Raw genomic sequence first — 18,846 nt, forward strand, 5'->3', positions numbered from 1 at the left:
GGCTCACACCTGTAATCCCAGCACTTTGAGAGGCAAAGACAAGTAAATTGCTTGGGCCCAGGGGTTCAAGACCAACCTGGACAACATGACAAAACCCTGTCTCTACAAAAAATACAAAAAAAAAAACAAAGTAGCAAGGCATGACAGTGGGCACCTGTCGTCCCAGCTATTCAGGAGGCTGAGGTAGGAGGATCACTTGAGCCCAGGAGGTCGAGGTTGCAGTGAACCATGATCACACCACTATAGTCCAGCCTGGGCAACAGAGTGAAACCCTATCTCAAAAAGAAAAAAAAAGAAAAGAAAAGAAAGGAAACATCATAATCATCATGACCAAGTTGAATTTATCCCAGGAATTTAAGGTAATTTTTTAAAAATCTAAAAATGTCACTCATCCCATTAGCAGACAAAAGGGGAAAAAATAATTATCACAATAATTGCAGAAAAAAGTATTTGGTAAGTTTAATGCCCACTTAAAACCTCTCAGCAAACTAAAAACTAAAAGGAATTTGGTTAGCCTGATAAAAACATTTCTACCAAAACCCCAAAGCAATCTTCATTCTGTGTTTAAATGTTAGAAACATTCCTGTTAAAGTCAGGAAAAGAAGACAAGGATTCCAGCTACAACCAGTCTATTCAACACAGTACTGGAGGTCCCAGCCAAAAAAACATGGGGAAAAAGAATAAGAAGTGGGAAAGAAGAAACAACTATTTCTTCTGCAAAGGATATTCACAGATCCTTTAACTGCTCAGAAAGTCTGAAACATTCTACAGACAAATGAGAATAAGAAAGCATATCGAGAAGTATGAATATAAGGCTGGGCACGGTGGCTCACGCCTGTAATCTCAGCACTTCGAGAGGCCAAGGTGGGTGGATCACCTGAGGTCAGGAGTGCGAGACTAGCCTGGTCAACATGGTGAAACCCCATCTCTACTAAAAAAAAATACAAAAATTAGCTGGGCGTGGTGGCGCACGTCTGTAATCCCAGCTACTTGGGAGGCTGAAGCAGGAGAATCACTTGAACCAGGGAGGCAGAGGTTGGAGTGAGCTGAGATTGCGCCACTGCACTCCAGCCTGGGTGACAGAGTGAGACTCCGTCTCACAAAAAAAAAAAGAAGTATGAATGTAAGATCAATATACAATCAAAAATAAACTGCATTTCTCTATATAAGAAATGGAAATGTAATATTTGAAAAGTGTACCATTTGCAATTGAAGTCAAAAATAAAGAACCTAGGGACATCTATCTAAAAAAAGATGTACAAGATTTTATGGAGAGAATTATTGAAAGACATTCAAGACCTAAATAAATGGGGCAATATACATTACTTTCATGGGTGGAAAGACAATTTCATAAGATGGCGATTCTTCCAAATTGATCTATAAATTCAATACAAAACCATCCAACAAAGTTTTTCAAGAAACTTAAAGAGATGACTCTAAAATTTATAACAAAGAGAATTAGCCGAGCGTGATGGCTCATGCCTGTAATCCCAACACTTTGGGAGGCTGAGGCGGGCAGATCACTGGAGCCCAGGAGTTTGAGACCAGCCTGGAGTAACATAGTGAAACCCCGTCTCTACCAAAAAAAAAAAATGCAAAGATTAGCCAGGCATGGTGGTGCACCCCTGTAGTCCCAGCTCCTCGGGAGGCTGAGGTGGGAGATCGCTTGAGCCCGGAAGACGAAGGTTGCAGTGAGCCCAGACTGTGCCACTGCACTCCAGCCTGGGTGACAGAGCTAGATCCTATCTCATTAAGAAAGAGAGAGAGAATGAAAACAAAAATAGCCAAGACATCCTTGATGAAGCACAAAGTTGGCACAGCTTCATGTTTCAGATATCAAGACTTAAATAGCCTCAATAATTAGACCGTGTGGTTAGGAATCAACCAAACCGACCAATGAAAGAAACAGGGAACTGAAAAATGATCTACTTATCTGTAGAAATGGGGTGTGCGAGAAAGATGGCACTGCAAATCAGCAGGGAAAGCGTGAACTATAATAAATGATGCTGGGACAGTGGCTTATCACCATGGAAAAAATAAAATCCTTAATTTATACCACCACACACAAAAATCAATTCCAGATGGATAAAGATTTAAATATAAAATGTAAAATGTTATAAGTTCTAGAAAAAAAGCAAAAAATATTTTATAACTTTGGATAGGGAAAACTTCTTTAAAAAACACAAAAAGTAGAAATCACAAAGAAAAAGACTGATGAATTTAAATACGCGAAAATAAAAATCTTCTGTTCATCCAAAGACACTATAAATAACCTAGGAAGATAAGCCACAAATTGGGAGGAGATATTTGCAATTCACAAGTGACAAATGATTATTATCCTAAATATATAAAGAACTCCTAAAAACCACTAAGAAAGCAACAGAAAACCCAATAGAAAATTAGGTGAAAGACATGAACAGGCATTTCACGGAAAAAGAGACCTGAATGGCCATTGATGACTTGAAAATACGTTCAACCTCATTAGTCATCAGTGAAATGCAAATTAAGACTATAGAGAATTACCATTTTATACAAACTAATGTGGCAGAAGTGAAAAAGGCTGGCAAATTTTGATCTTGATGTAGAGCAACAGAAAGTCTTACACACTGCTGCTAGGAAAGAAAACAGGCAGAGTTGCTTTGGAAAGCAACTTGGCACTCTTATTAAGCTGAAGATGCACGTACTCCATAATCCAGCAATTCTATTTCTAGAACCTTGTGTGCAGGTGCATCTAGACATCCACATCAGAATATTCACAGCAGTCTCATTTGTGATAACAAGAAAACTAAAAACCAATCGAATGCCCATGGATGGCAGAATGGAGAAGTCAATTGTGATACAGCCATACAATGGGAAACTACGCATCAGAGAAAGTAAATGAACTGCAGCAAAACATCCACATGGGTAAATTTAAATATGATGTGGAGTTAAGAAGTAGTGTGTGATTTCATTTTTATAAAGGATGAAAATGAGCAAAACTATACAATGCGTTGTTTGGGGATATATGTACACATGGTAAAACTACCCCCAAAAGTCCGGGCGCGGTGGCTCACGCCTGTAATCCCAGCACTTTGGGAGGCCGAGGCAGGTGGATCATGAGGTCAGGAGATCGAGACCATCCTGGCTAACACGGTGAAATCCCGTCTCTATTAAAAATACAAAAAATTAGCCAGGCGCAGTGGCGGGCGCCTGTAGTCCCAGCTACTAGGGAGACTGAGGGAGAAGAATGGCATGAATGCCGGAGGCGGAGCTTGCAGTGAGCAGAGATTGCGCCACTGCACTCCAGCCTGGGTGACAGAGGGAGACTCCGTCTCAAAAAAAAAAAACAAACAAAAAACTACCCCCAAAAAAGGTAGGAAAATTATAAACACAAATTTCAAGGGAGGCTAGGCACAGTGACTCACGCCAGTAATCCCAACACTTTGGGAGGCTGAGGCGGACAGATCAATTGAGGTCAGGAGTTCGAGACCAGCGTGGCTAACATGGTGAAACCCTGTCTCTACTAAAAATACAAAAACTGGCCAGGTGCGGTGGCTCACACCTGTAATCCCAAGACTCTGGGAGGCCAAGGTGGGTGGATCACCTAAGGTCAGGAGTTCAAGACCAGCCTGGCCAACATGGTGAAACCCCATCTCTACTAAAAATACAAAAATTATCTGGGTGTGGTGGCACACACCTGTAATCCCAGCTACTCAGGAGGCTGAGCCAGGAGAATTGCTCCAACCCTGGAGGCAGAGGTTACAGGGAGCCAAGATCACGCCACTGCACTCCAGCCTGGGCAACAGAGTGAGACTCTGTCTCAAAAAAACAAAAAAATTAGCCGGGTATGGTGGCAGGTGCCTGTAATCCCAGCTACTTGGGAGGTTAAGGCAGGAAAATCGTTTGAACCTGGGAGGCAGAGGTTACAGTGAGCCGAGATCATGCCACTGCACTCCAGCCTGGGTGATAGAGTGAGACTCCATCTCAAAAAAAAAAACCACAACAATTTCAAGGGAATATTTACATCTAAGAAAGAGGCAGGGGATATAGCCAGGGAGGTGTACCAAGATAATGTTCTAATTCACCAATGAGGTTCACTGCTGTTTGTTGTATTGTTATGATTTTATGACTTTCATAAACATTACGTATTCTCTTCTGTACAAATCAACACTAAACAGAATAAAAAGATGTGGGATGAAGCAAGTTATGACACAGACCTAGTACATAACGGCTGACTCACTATATTCTGTGAATACAAGCACAGCCCTAAGTGATTTTGCACACATTATCTCATTTAGTCTTCACATCGGCCCTACTAGCAGAGGCAATCTGCATTCCCATTTTATACACAAGGAAACAGACATCCAGAGGGCTTAAGTGACTTGCCCCAGGTCACACAGCTAAGAAAGGGAGAGGTAAGCCCAGGTCTGACTCTATATCGGTCTCTCTCAGCCACTGTATCCCCACCTCTCACATAACAGGTGCTCAATAAGGGGTGAGGCCACTCTGATCCCTCTGATCCTACAGCAGCACCTCCTCCTTGACGATTGTCACAATGGACCTTGCATTCCTTTTACTAGCAGAATTCCTTGCAAGCTCCTCTAGTACACAATGCAAAAACGCCACCTGTGCTGGCTCTGTATCCAGAAGGTATCCAGCAGGAGCACCATAGATGCTTCACCTTTGGTTGCAGGTGTTACAGAACTCACCTGATGTGGGGACCCTATTGTCTCAGGTCGGGAGCCCCAGAGCCATGAAGAAGGGGTAGGAGGGCCGGGCACTCACCCCGGGTGCTGTAGCCATGGGTGTCCATGAAGGACAGGCCCAGCCGCTCGTCCTCCTGCAGGGTGCTCTGGTCTGTGAAGCTGCGGTCCACGGCGCTCATCATGTGTGTCTTCTCCTGGCGGTAGTTGACGGTGGCCTTGGTCATGTTCACCGGCTTCCTGGAGAGGGGGGTTGAGGGGAGACACAGGCATTGTGTGGGGCTGGACAGCACCCAGAGGTGGCTGGGGAGGCCCTGGAGTAAGGGGACCTCAAGGCCAGGAGCCAGCAGCTGTCCTAGAAGCATCTCTGGATGCTGAGGGCTCTGCCCCCATCCTTCACTCACTAGACCCAGAGCTGCTTCTTCCCTGAAAAGGGCTTGGCAGAGCCCGTCCTAGGGACCTTTGCTAAGGGAAAGGGGTGGAGCAACAGTGGATTCAGGCTGGGATCTCACTCCTAAGTTTCACTGGCCCCCTGGGCTTAGGAAATGGGAAAGAAAGTCACTCCAGGGCTAATTTGGTGTCACAGCAGACAGCCCCCCTCACCCTCACTGCACCCCAAACTAGGAAAATGGCTGGCCCAGCTCCAGGCCCAGCATGTCCCCACCTCTCTCCTCCCCATGTTAAACAGGGACCGCTCTCCAGACTCCTCCTTCTCCTGCAGGAAGGAGGGACTACACCCCTCCTTCCCCGCAGAGAGTCTAGCTTGTGCTCAGCCAGAGCTCGGGGGCTTCCCCCACGCACAGAATGAACTCCACCCTTGGCTTCTCCCTACTGCCAGTAGCACCTAGGATGGTCCCAGCATAGACCACCACAGACTTGTAAAGAGACCCACAGAAGGTCCAGATTCCCACCACTGCCCACCAGTCCATCCTGCTGCTCAGAGCAGCAGGGAAGAGAAAGAGAGACCTCCTCTCCCTCCAGGCCCAGCTTCACGGATGAGGATGGCAGTTTGTGACTTCGAAGGAACTTGGAGGAAAGTGGGAGGGAGAAAAGGAGGTGGGGAGATAGGGCCATGGACAGAGGACAGCCAGCCAGCCTGGCTGAACATGGAGCCCAGAGAGGACCCGTCACTGAGCAGATGCTGGCCTAGAGGGCGGTCTCCAGGGGTGTGCCACAGGCTCTGTTCCCAGCCCAGGATTCCTGGCCTACCTGGAAGAAGAGCTACAGAAACAAACCAACCCGATCCCCAGAAGATGGAACCCGGGAGGGACACCTAACGCTGTTGGCATCCAGCTGAGCTCAATGTGAGATTAAGCAGATGGAATTTAATACAGATTCTTTGAGAAGTTCTGCATCTGGTTTTGAAAACTAACTGCGCAAGCAGCAGGGAGAGCTGCCTGTCCACAGCCCCTGCAGGAGCCGAGCTGAGGGCTCAGCGCGAGTCGCTGGGTGTTGAGTTGTTGGAAAAGCTCGTGTCAGGAAACACTAAGGTAAGGAGCTGTCCAGGGAGGAGGAGGTGAGAGACCCACTGTCCTCAGGGCTGGCCTGGCGCCCTCTGGGCCTGCACTTCGAGGGAGGGAAAACCAGCACAGGGGCAGGAGGAATGTTCCGGAAGGCTTGCAGAGTAGAAGACAGAGAGAGAAGACAGAGTAGCATCGGCAGGCTGTGGAGTCAGCAGGGGCCTGGGTTGTGTCCCAGTTCCAGTGCATTTTGCGACCTCCCACAACTCCCTTGGTCTCTCTGAGCCTCAGTTTCCTCATCAGTAAAGTGGGAGTGATAAAAGCTCCTATTTCTCAGAGCTGTTGTGAGGACTCTGTCAAGAACTGAGCACAGGGCTTGGCCCAGAGGAGGCTCCCAGGAAATGGTGGGTCTGCAGAGCTGGGGCTGCCTGGCTGGAGAAGGGACTTGTAGGGGCCTGAGAGTTGCCTGTGCTGTGGGAGAAGCTGCCAGTCTCAGAACAGGTAGGCCCCACCCACACGCACACAAGCACACACATGCACATGGACATGGGCTCCAGAGCGTGTCCTGAACGTGGATTTGGTTGGAGGTCAGGACATCCTTCTAACCACGAGGAACAGTAGACGTAAGGGGCTGCTCTGGTGGTGAAGGGGACATTGAGGCTCACGGACTTGCTGGGGGTGACTCAGCAGGGCCAGCTCTGAACCCATGCCTCTTAGGGGCAGAACCAGCACTCATGACCACGACTTGAGGAGGAAGATGCAGAGGGGAAGGACAGAGCAGAGGAAAGAAAGTCAGAGGCCGAGGTAACCAGGGAGAACCGGGTGGACACCAGGCCAGGCTGGGTGCAGCGAGACCAAGCCCAACCAGAGAAGGCGGGGGCAGGGGATCTCCCCCTAGGCAGGGCCGGGGACTCCCAGGCAAGGTAGAGCTACTTACGGGTAGTAGGAGTAGGCATAGTGGTCTCTCCTGGCAGCGTGCAAAGAGAGAACAGCACAGTTGTGTCCGAGGTCCGTCCACCAAGGCCGGGCTGAGGCAATGCCCAGGCAGCAGGGTGGGTACCTCCTGGGCTGGGGAGGGGGCTGGCCAGGGACTGAACAGGTCAGGAGGACCTCCCTGGTCGGGCTCAGATATTAATGACCAGGACCCAAGGCCCTTCTGAAACCTTCCCCAAGCCTACTGCAGGAGTGAGGAGGAGGTGGGAAAAGGACCTAGGGGGCCGCAGAGCTTTCACACACAGTCATACACATATGCACACTCACACAGACACACATGTAGATATATGCTCACATACACACTCATACATGGAGAAACACATATCAACACACACAAATGCAGACACACAGGTGCTGACATGCATACACACGTATTCAGACACACTTGACACACACTCAGACATATATTCACAAACACACACACACATTAGACATCCCCTGACACACACAGACTCATACTCTCTAGGCTAACTGTGCTTACCAGGGCTGTTCTCATCCCCCACCCTCCCACCCTGCACGGCCCTCTGCCCATAAGGGGTCAGCCCTTTGCCTGCACCTCCACCTGGGTGGGGACAGAAAGGGGGCAGGATGGAGAGGACTCCAGATGTATGCCCAGGACACAACTAGGGCCCACCCTTACCTACCCTGCCTGCCCCTGGGTGTGGGATCCACTAAAGGAGCCAGGTCATCCCCTCTGGGAGCACCTGGGGCACAGCTTCCATCAAGAGCCCTACCTTACCGCAAAGCACCCACAGTGTAAAGCAGGTTGGATTCCCATTTCATAGGCGGGGAAGCTGAGTCAGGGAGCATGGGCTGCCTGGGCCTCTCTGGGGGTCAGTGGCAGAGTCCAGAGCAAACACCTGCCCCAGGACCCTGGTCCTGGAACTTCCTCTGTGCTCTCCTCCCAGGCTCTCCAGAGGCCTCCATTCACTTGCCCCCACATCACCCTGTCAGCAGGGACCCCAAAGAATGGCCTTCCACAGGAAATCCTGCAGATGAAGGGGAGGAGAGCGGAAGACGGACCAGCAAAGGCAGGAGCTTGGCCCCAGGTCACAGAGCACATCTCCTCCATCCCAGGGAGAGAGGGGAGAGTCCAGGGCGCTGGGGCTGTTGCAGAGGCCCCACGAGGGAGGACACGGCTGAAGAAATGGCATTCTTCTGGCCTCAGTTGACACATTGTGCCTTCAAAAGGGCCTTCCCGGACCACTCTCCCACGAGTGCCAGCTACATGATGTCTCTTGTATTCTCTTTGCCCCCAACACCCAGCACCCTGTTCTTTTCACAATTTGCAATTATCTCTTCCATTTGTGCTTTTTCTAATTTCATGCCAGGCTCTCCACTGGCTACAAAGTACAGGAGGACAGAATCCTTGTCTTTTTGTCTCCCTCGGTTTCCCCAGGGCCCCACACATTGTAATCCCACAATAAATATTTTGTTGAATGGAGTAATCAATAAATGAGGAAAAATAAATAAAAGAACTTCACCTCCATGCGCTTCCACTTTCTTCTTTAAAAAGTGAGGTTAAGCCTGGGCATGGTGGCTCAGGTAGGCCTATAATCCCTGCACTTTGGGAGGCCGAGGCAGGTGCATCACCTGAGGTCGGGAGTTCGAGACCAGCCTGGCCAACATGATGATACCCTGTCTCTACTAAAAATACAAAAAATTAGCCGAGTGTGGTGGTGGGCGCCTGTAATCCCAGCTACTCAGGAGGCTGAGGCAGGAGAATCACTTGAACCCAGGAGGCAGAGGTTGCAGTGAGCCAAGACTGCATCACTGCACTCCAGCCTGGACAACAAGAGCAAAACTCTGTCTCAAAAAATACATACATACCCATCCTGGCTAACAAGGTGAAACCCCGTCTCTACTAAAAATAAAAAAAAAATTAGCTGGGCGTGGTGGTGGGCGCCTGTAGTCCCAGCTACTCGGAAGGCTGAGGCAGGAGAATGGCGTGAACCTGGGAGGCAGAGCTTGCAGTGAGCTGAGATCGCGCCACCGCACTCTAGCCTGGATGACAGAGCTTGAGTCCATTAAAAAAAAAAAAAAAACACATACATACACAGTGAGGTTAATAATAATCTCCCACAGGGACTGCTGTGAGGCCCCAGCACCGGGAAGCACCCAGCAGTGCCCACAAACCACTCCTCCCTACACCTCAAAGTGGGGAGACCCGACTCCCCTGGGCTAGACTGTGGAGATATAGACAAGACAGGGCTTTCTCTGCCCTTCATGGAGCTCTTAACCCAGGAGGGGAGGCAAGCATTGAGCAAAACACTACAAGTAAGTAAATGACAAAGTGCGGGGAGAAGAAAGTGCTGCCACGGAGAAGGGTGGGGTATGGCGACTTCTGGAAGCACAGCCAGGGGATCTGACCTGGCCTGGGGTCACCAGCCTCCCTTCCAGGCCCTGGAATTCCCCTACAGCAGATGCATCCAGTCTGATCGTCCACAGAGGCAGGGCAGGATGGAGAATCTGAAATCTTCTTCCAGCTGGCCTCTATTACCCATAATCCCCCTGGGACTCCCTCCTGGGGGCGTGGTAACTGCCCTCCTCAGCAACTTCCTACTCTTGTTAGTTATGTTGGCACCCCACATTGATCTGAACACCCCCATCCCTGCCAGGGCTGCTGCATCCCATGATACCCACAATGCAGACTGCAAAAGCCCTGAGGAGCACGGAAGGCCCTGAAGGCCAGGCTCAGATCCAGGGGCATGCAGTGGGTACTACACAGTGAGACTGAATGGCTTTTAGAGGAAGTAAGGAGGTCCAGAGTGATGGGGGATGAGGGGTTCCTGGAGGCATCTGGGATAACTTGGGTTTATGGGGTAGCAAATACATAATGGAAGGTTTCCCAGTGAGGCCCTGACAACATTTCTGATCCACCCTGTCCTGGGCCCAGTGCTCTCTTTGCAGCGCTCTCTTTGACACCCCCCACTCGGCCAATCCTCTTCTCCTTGAGGGTAGATTTCTAGGACCTCAAATACCACCTGAAACTGAAATCTGCCCCCTCCATTATAGCCCTCTCCAGCCCCAGCCCTACTTAAAGTCATTTCTCAGGCCCCCTGGTGGGGGAAAGTCAGGGGCTTGCCATTCTGGGGGCACTGCCTGTGCACCAGACTCAGTGAGGCCTTCGCATTTGTAGGCGAGCCTGAGTTGAAGTCAGGCCCTACTGCTCATCAGCCAAGTGGCCTGGGCAAGGTGTTTTCATTACAGTTTCTTCATTCAGAAAAAAGGGAGTCAGTCAAGATCCAAGAAGGAAATGTTCTCTGACGCATCCTGAGTGCAGAACAGTGCCTGGTACACAGTAGATGTCCAATAACTAATGTGCTCATGGATGATGTGTGTGAAGCTCCTGGCACATAGTAATCCCTCATTAAATGATACTTTAAAATAGTCTCTCTTAAAGCTGTGCAGGAACAACGAGGGGAAAAATCAGTGTATCGCCCTGGCTGGGCCATCCCCCCCCCCATCTCCTCCACTCCGCTGCACACTCCACCCCTAGACTCTCTCTCTCTTGCTGGTGTCTGGCCTCAGGCAAGGTGGCCCCAGCCAGCTCTCTCTCTCATCTTCCTGGATCCTATTATCTGCTCCTGGCAGCCCAGAGATACAGCCAACTCATCCATGTATGCCCAGCCTGGCAGCAGTAGGGGCTATAGAAGCCAGAGCCCAGGTGGGGAAGGGTGGAGCTGGCTCTGCCTCTGGTTCTCCGGGTAGCCTTGGGCAGCCCTGCGTGCCCTCTAGGCCTCAACATCCCCATCCCTCATTTAAGGTGCTTGGACCACAGTGTCCCACGGCTGCCTGGTGGGGAACATGGTGGGGCAGAGCTGGCAAACAGAAAGGTCCCAGAAGCCCCCACCCAGCTTCCGACCAGCACTGCTGCTCAGCCTTCATCTGCTCCATTTACTAGGCTCCCAGGGAAGGGTTTTCTGGTGTTTTGAAGGCAGGTTCTGTTTCTTTAAAAAGATTTGAAAACCACTAGACTAGATGGCCTTGAACTACCTGGCAGCTCTTACGTTCTGGGGCTCTGAGCCTCTACAATTCTAAAGCCTAAGATTCCTAGAGTCCTAAATCCTACACTTCTGAAACTGCAAGATTCTAGGTTCTGGATTCTACAGTGTCCTGGGATTTATGCTGCCCTCTGCAAATCCGCTAGGAAACACATTTCATGCAAACACAGGCTGGACCTTTGAGACACGAGGGATAGTAGGGGCTGCAGGGGGAGGGGTTTATCAGTCACAGGCCCAGGAGGGCTCCTCAAGGATCCACAGGAACAGGGTCCAGGGCAAGTTGAGCCTGAGAGAAGGTGGATCCCGGGAAGAGCCATGGCTCAGGGCCCTTGGTTTAAAGAGGAGTGAGCTCCATCCTCTGCTCAGGTCAACTGCACAATCCCATAAGCAGGGCAGACACCTTGGCTGAAGGTCTGCAGGAGGGTAGGGGTTCAAAGCCAGGTCACCTCTATGCCCTCCCTATTGAAACAGTCCCAGCAGGCATAGCTCCTTGGCACCAGGCACTGAGCGCCCCTCCCTGGATGGCAGCACCTGGCACCAGCCAGAACTGTACTCCAGCCATGCCATTCCAGGGCAGCCCCATCTGCTCAGTCTCTGGCTTCCCACCGCCCAGCTCAGATCCATCTGTAGAGGCAATGCCCAGGCTGGCAGCCCTCCACACACCTGCAGGACAGCTGCCCTACCAGCTCTTAGCCACTATTCCTCTGTGCCACCAGGCCTCTAAGGGGTAGAAGCCACTGGTGGGACAGGGCACCGGCCTCACTCACCCTTTGCGGATGATGACAATGATGGCACCCAGGAGAAGGATGAGGACAGCAAGCCCCCCTGCACAGATGCCCAGGATAAGCCCCATCTCCTCCGATCTCTGGGACACCTCCAGGGGCCGCTTGCTTTCCTTGCAGGCAGCTGGGGAGAACAAAGCAGAACAAGGGATCAGAGGAAAGACAGGGACCATCAAGCCCCTCCTGTAGGTGGCTGTGCCCAAGGAACAAACTGGGCTGCACAAACCGCCCCACATCCTCAACATGTGTCCTGCCTTTTGAGCAAATCTACCTCCTCACCATCCCTGATACCTTCTGCACTTCCACGCCACAGTCCTCACTGATCCTTTGCCAGGAATAGCTTCCCTCGCTTCCCACTTTCTCAGATCCTCCCAGCTCTCAGTGGATAGGGGAGAGCAGACACCTGGGCTTCAGCCCCACCCTCTTGCCCTCCTGGGAGGTAACAGGGATTAGGAATTGTGTACCTAGGGCATGGTTAGTCCATCTCAGGATGGGGAACCAACCACATTCCCTGTCTGGAAGCAGGAAAGATACCTACAGCACAGGGCCCATGCTGACCTCACCTTCTCCCCCACCACAGGAAAGCCGGACAGATACGTAACCCAGAACCAGCACCCAGTACCCATCACCCCCAACGCCCAACTATAATGGCTCCTCTCCACAAGCCTGCTCCAGGCCCCTGCTGTCAGCCTGGGAGAAGGCGCCCTTGAGGTAGGGCACATGGAAACCCAGCAGCAAAGCCCCTCCTGGCCCCAGGACTGCCCAACCACCCTCCTCTACTCCCACAGCCCTAGGTCCTCAGGATCCACCTCCCCAGCGCTGGGCAGGTGAGAAACCTGCCGCTGAAAGGCTGCAGGAACTCAGCGGACTTACCTTTCCTGGCAATGCGGATGCAATTCAGCCGGGTCTCCTGGAGGCACAGATGGGGGTCTCAGCGTTGCTGAAGCCCCGACCTCTCCCTCCCCAGGGTGGGAACCTCAGACAGCGTTTCTTGGGCCTGTTCAGGGCTTTGTCTGGTGCTGATGGCATCAAGGGACACCCCACCCGAAGGCAGGCCTGGGGGTACCCTTGAGAGCGGGGCCTAGAGGGGAGGCACCTGCAGTGCCTTAGGAAAGGGGGATGAGATCGGAAGCAAAAGAGAAACAAACGTCATGGGGAAATGGGCGGGGCCTCGGACATCGGGGCGAGGCCTAGGGCCAGAGGTCCAGCTAGGAAGTCAGAAACCAGGCAAGAAACCAGGCAAGAAGCAGAGGAGGGAGGAGCCTGGAGGATAAGGTGGGGCTTCAGGGAGGAGGCGGGTCCTAGGCCTTAACACAGGAACGCTGGAATCTGAGATGGACTCCTCTGGGAAGAGAAGCATCTAAGATAGAAGGCAGGGCCTCAGGAAGGGGCAGAGACTAGACTGGGGACCTGGATAGAAAGGAGGAGCCTGGGAAAGAAGGCTCAGGAAGGGGGTAGTGCTCTGTGGGAAGGAGCCTGGGGTCAGGAGGGCTGGCTATGGGAGGGGTGGGACCATGGGGGAGGGGCTATGGGAGGAGGGACTATGGGACGGACTCTGGGAGGTGGGGCTGTGGGAGGCGGGGCCGTGGGGGTGGCTCTACGGGAGGTAAGGCTATTGGAGGTGGGGCAATGGGAGGTGGGCAAAAGGAGGCAGGGCTATGGGAGGGGCAAGGTTATGGGGGAGGAGCTGTGGGGCCAGGGCTATGGGAGGTGGGGCTACAGAAGGTAGGGCTATGGGGGGGTGGGCTGTGGGAGGAGGAGCTATGGGAGGTGGGGCTATGGGAGGTGCCGGGCCTGGAGTCTGCGCTGGGCCTGCTCCAAGGTATCTCCTGTCTGCCATCCCCCACACCCAACCACGCCCACCATGACCCTGGCCGGTCCCTCACCCCCTTCAGGTGGCTTGCTGCCTGGAAGTAGATGAGATAGGCCTTCCTAGGCTCAAGTGGTGGGTTCCAGAAGCCTCGGTAGGTCTGGTTGTCACCCACGGTAAAGGGCATGGCCTCAGGTAGACTGCTGGCCACTAGTTCGGCCCCGAAGTAGTGCACCAGGCCTCGGGCCAGCGCCGCCTCGAAGGTCAATGGCACTGGGAAGCAGTCCTGTCCACCTGGCTCCCGCCGCAGCCTCCGCGCCCGCTCCTCCTCCACAATCACCTGGTACACACTGGACAGGGAGGAGAGTGTACAAGGGATCACAGGCGGCCAGAGGACTGGGAGAGCCAGCTGGCAGTTAAAGGCATGCGCTTTGTGGTCAAGCCCTCCTGGGGACTAACTTCCACACACTGCTCCTTACTAGCTGGGCAAGTCCCCTAACCTCCCTGGGCCTCGGTTTCTTCCTCCATAAAATGGGAGTAATTGCAAGACTGTTCAGAAGATAGATGGGAAGAACAGGCAAGTTAAGCAAGCAGCCAGCACCTGTCAGCGGTTATTCCTGTTACTAATCCAGGCTAAGAGGATCGTGGACCCTGCTCAATATAACCAAGCCATAAGGCCCAGCCTGCTTCCTCCATGAGTCCTCCTGTGTGTGTGACACAAGACCTGGGAAACCAAAGCTACTGAAAGCTCCCTTCTGGGACTCAGTAAATGACAGGGTTAACCAGATTCATTCATTCATTCATTCATTCATTCAGAAAGAGATGACTGAGCTCAGACTATGAGCCCTGTGCTATACACTAGGCATCTGGGCTTCCTAAAACTGACCTCTAGTAAGAGACAGTCATTTAGCAAACAAGGACACCCAACACTATGTCTCTAGCACCCTCCCAATGCCAAGGCAGCCTCTGATCAGCAAATCGGAGCCCTGCTGTCTCAGGATCCTGACTGCCCACTCTGGTTCGTGCTCCCTGGTCCCAGCTGTGTTTCTATTTTATCTCTTTACTAAATAGGTTTCTGCTATGAGCTCCTCCAAATCCTCTGCAGAACAAAGTGGAGAGTAAATAAGTGAATCCTGACAAATTTAAATATTTCCAGTTACAGTCTCGGTCACGTCTTGGCGTGTGACATCCCATACTGACAGCCTCTCCTTGGGGAAGCAGAAATGCCTTTTCCTTGCTCACCAGATGTTTCTTTGGAGCATCCAAGTTGTGGGGAATCATCCCAGAGTGTTGGACACCAGCCCATGGCTTGTCACTAGCCCATTATAAACACCAGTCCAAGCCCCTTTCAGCCTCCATTACCCCAGGCTAAGGTCAGGCCTCTCCTAGCCCTAAATCCCACCAGGAGGTAATCATTAACATTAGCCATGAACAAAGTGCATCTTAATCTAGAATAATCCCCATTGTGCAGATAAAGAAACGGAAGCTCAGGAAGGTAACGGGACATGCCCAGGGTCATGCAGCCATCTTGCCGCTCCCCTCCCACCAAGCCTGCCCCCACCTAGCCTTGCAATCATCATCCTGAGGGACCCTGACCAGTGCTGCTCACAGGATCCCTCAAGAGGACAAGAAAGAAAGGGTTCCCAACCCATCCCAGACTCAGCGGCATAAGGGCCCTGAGGCTCTAGCAACAGGCAAAAGGCCCTGCAGACCCCGTGACTTTTTCATGGGTCTTCCCTGAGGGTCTGGGAATCAGCCCAGGGCAGGATTTGCAGTGGCAAATACAGGGAAGACAAAGCAGAAGAGGAGAGGATACAGTGGGGAATGAGGAGGTGAGGGACTGCCATGGTCACCCAGGCAGCCCACTCTCTTCCTGGGGAACTGACTAGGACCCTCACACCCCCCCACCTAAAGGCTGTCACCCTCTCCCAGAGCATGTACCTTCGTGGAAGGAAGGGGTGGACCAGAAGGGCAGGGAGGCTCTATAACTTCTAGAAAAGGTAGAGGCACAGCAGACAGACTTGGCTTCCAAATCCCAGCTCCACCACTTACTAGCTGTGTGGCCTTGAGGGCAAGTGATTCAGGCTCTCTGAGTCAGTTTCCCGATATGTAAAATGAAGGTAATAATACCCATGCCACAGGGCTGCCATGAGGATAAATGGCTTCTTGCAGATAAAGCCCCTAGCACGGGGTCTGGCTAACAGTACGTGCACACAGTTGCACAAACACCCTCACACTCTCACACACATGCACACTTATGTCTCCCATACATGCCTCTCACACACACTCACACCACACATCCCATGTCTTTATCACAAAGACACACCCAGGTTCACATCCCACGTACACACACACACACACACACACACACACAGTCTTGTCTCCAGCACCCTCTCCCAAGCAGAGGCAGCCACCACGGCACCAGCAAGCCCAGCTTCCTCTGGGGAGAGGAGGTGGAGAAGCCAAGCTCCTAGCCATTCCAGAGAGATGGCCCTATCTGGCTGGCTGCCCCAGCCTTCTAGAAAGCCCATATCTGTGCTTCCAGGAAAAGGCTGGGATGATATAAAGCCCCCAGAGTTTCACTTCTCCAAGGTGTCTGCGGAAAGGCCCCCTGGACAGGCCTGGACAGTCCCTTCTCCACGCTGGACCTATCCAGGGTCCTCCTGACAGTCACCATCTGAGACCCATGGCCTCAGAGGGGAGGGACTGCAGGCTTCTCGCCTGCCAAGCATCACAGAACAATCTCCTCCAGACACTCCAAGCCCTGCGTGGGAGACTGAGGGAGGAAAAGGGTGAGCTGGCCTGGGATGGGGCTCTGGGTCAGAGGAGGGGCCTCTTTCCTAAGGCCCTGGACTCCCACCCCTCCGTCCCTGCTTTCCCACCTGATGGGCGCACCGCGGCCCTGTGCCGGCCTCAGCAGCACGGTGATGGTGTTCTCAGACTCGCCCAGGGGTGACGGCATGTCGGCATAATCAAAGCTGGGAGCTGGAGAAGGGGACAGGGTCACAAGCTGGAGCTTGGCCACTGGACCAGGAAGACCAGGCTTCCAGCCTCCTTGACCACAGTCCTCAGATCTCCCCTACTTCAGCCTTAGCCTCTTTGTTCCTGCTGACATGACCTGAGCTACCCTGGCCCCTGACCTCAGGCACCAGCCCCAACCTCAATCTTCTGATTCCACTGACCAGTCTCCTGACTCCTCTGACTTCATCCTCCCTGAGCCTGACTTTAACTCCTAAATGGCATATTTATCTCAGCAGGGGCCCTCTGTAACTACCCCCAGGATGCCCCCCATTTCCCTTCTGCCCATGGAACCCTGGGATTCTGGGCCACCTCCGAAGAGGCTGGGCCGGGTCAGGTGGGGCTCACCAGAGATGTTAGTGGTTATCTCAGTGAGTGCCGCCTGGCCGAAGCCTTTGCCTGTGCGGGCTCGCACGGAGAATAGGTAGGTGGTGCCTGGGTGCAGGTTGGAGAAGACATGGTAGGTCTCATTGCGGAGCTTGGAGATGGTACGTCGTGGGCCTGGCACGTTCACTGCCGGGTCTGATGACTCGATGCTCTGGTAGCTGATCTGGGGGCAGGATTGGCAGGCAGGTGGGCACTGGATGGTCAGAGCATCCCTGACCAGCAGCCTCCACCCACCATGTTCCAGGGAAGTGAGAGATAAGGCTAAGCAAAGGAGACTATGGATGCCATCAAGCCAGGCTTCTAGTCATCTTCGCCTCTCCCTCCTGCCTTCAGGACCCTCCTCTAGAATACACAGGGCACAGACCTGGCCATAGTTGAAGAAACTATGACAATCACATCTGTCTTCCCACGCACCTCCTACTGTAGCAGCAGAGAGAAAGAGGGCCACCTCTCACCTTCCACCAGGGTCCCCCACTGTAATAGGGTCCCAAACCCACCTCATACTGGGTGATGAGACCATTGGGCTCCTGGGGCTCCTCCCACTTGAGGAAGATCATGTCCTCCAGTGGAGTGAAGGTCAGGGACTCGGCTGCAATCCCACTGGGCACTGCAAGGGAATGGCAGCAGGGGCCAGGGGAAAGTGGGCTTTGGTGCCAGACACCTGGGTTTAAATTCCAGCCTTGCCGCTCCTACCTGGTTCTCATGGACTATTCAGCCTCTCTGCACCTTACTTAACTCAGCTGTGAAGTGGGAATGATATAACCCCTCTCAAGCCAGGACTCAAATGATGTGATGTACATAAAGCCCCAAGGCAAACATCAGCAATTGCATATGGTTCAACCTATTACTAAGTACTCAAAATGGATAGCTGGCATTTTCATTACTGTGTAGGTTGCATTCAGGAAAGAAATACATTTGAAGGCTCCAATTTTGTTCCAGTTGGGTAGTTTTCAGAAAATATGCACATGGGCCAGAGAAATGAAAACAGCAATTGCATTGCGGTATTGGGATTATGGGTGGAGATATTTTCTTGTCTAAAAATTTCTAATTACATAAATGACATGTTCAATGTAGAAAATCAAAATGAGCTTAAAGAAAATTAATGGCATCTACAATTGTATCACCCAGAGATACAGTTAACATTTTAGCATTAACACTTGCAGGCATGGCTTTGTTTTGTTCTCCTTGTGTAAATGTATACTGTTAATGGCAGGCACAGGAGTGTCATTTAGGAAGAGAATGATCTTTGCTTGGGAAAATACCTTGATAAACCACTATGGGGAAGCTGAAGTCCTAAGGCAGAGAAAAGCAGAAAGTAAAGAAGGAGCTGAATTTTGAATCTAGGCCAATGCTGTGCAGAACAGAAAACTGTGCATGTGCGGCAGCAAGACAAAGCCATAAACCAAGGAGCTTAGTGGTAACTGGAATCTGTAGGAACCCAGGGAAAGGTTTTGGACCTGTGATAGCATTCGAGTGTAGCTCTTAAGAATGACAACTGGCTGGGCACGGTGGCTCACGCATGTAATCCCAGCACCTTTGGGAGGCCGAGGCAGGCGGATCACTTGAGGTCAGGAGTTCGAGACCAGCCTGGCCAACATGGTGAAACCCCCATCTCTACCAAAAATACAAAAAATTAGCCGGCGTAGTGGTAGGTGCCTATAATCCCAGTTACTCGACAGGCTGAGGTGGGAGAATCGCTGGAACCAGGAA

General features: G+C 52.0%; 1 protein-coding gene across 12 annotated transcripts in view; it reads right to left on the reverse strand.

Moving 5' to 3' along the window:
* PTPRU (protein tyrosine phosphatase receptor type U) overlaps positions 1–18,846 on the reverse strand; it is a 90,128-nt gene that overhangs the window by 29,999 nt on the left and 41,283 nt on the right. For 7 of the 12 annotated variants that reach the window (XM_063593431.1, XM_034959704.4, XM_055095802.2 and 4 more), the window contains 8 exons: positions 17,634–17,743; positions 17,098–17,299; positions 16,614–16,716; positions 13,808–14,081; positions 12,795–12,831; positions 11,907–12,045; positions 7,080–7,109; positions 4,765–4,922 (listed from right to left, as the gene is read on the reverse strand). In XM_063593431.1, the coding sequence (XP_063449501.1) occupies positions 4,765–4,922; positions 7,080–7,109; positions 11,907–12,045; positions 12,795–12,831; positions 13,808–14,081; positions 16,614–16,716; positions 17,098–17,299; positions 17,634–17,743 (1,053 nt within the window). The remainder of the gene's footprint in view (positions 1–4,764; positions 4,923–7,079; positions 7,110–11,906; positions 12,046–12,794; positions 12,832–13,807; positions 14,082–16,613; positions 16,717–17,097; positions 17,300–17,633; positions 17,744–18,846) is intronic. The other 5 variants (XM_034959710.3, XM_034959709.4, XM_034959705.3 and 2 more) reach the window with 2 other exon arrangements.

The sequence above is a fragment of the Pan paniscus genome, chromosome 1 (genome assembly GCF_029289425.2).
Source record: "Pan paniscus chromosome 1, NHGRI_mPanPan1-v2.0_pri, whole genome shotgun sequence".
NCBI lineage: Eukaryota > Metazoa > Chordata > Mammalia > Primates > Hominidae > Pan > Pan paniscus.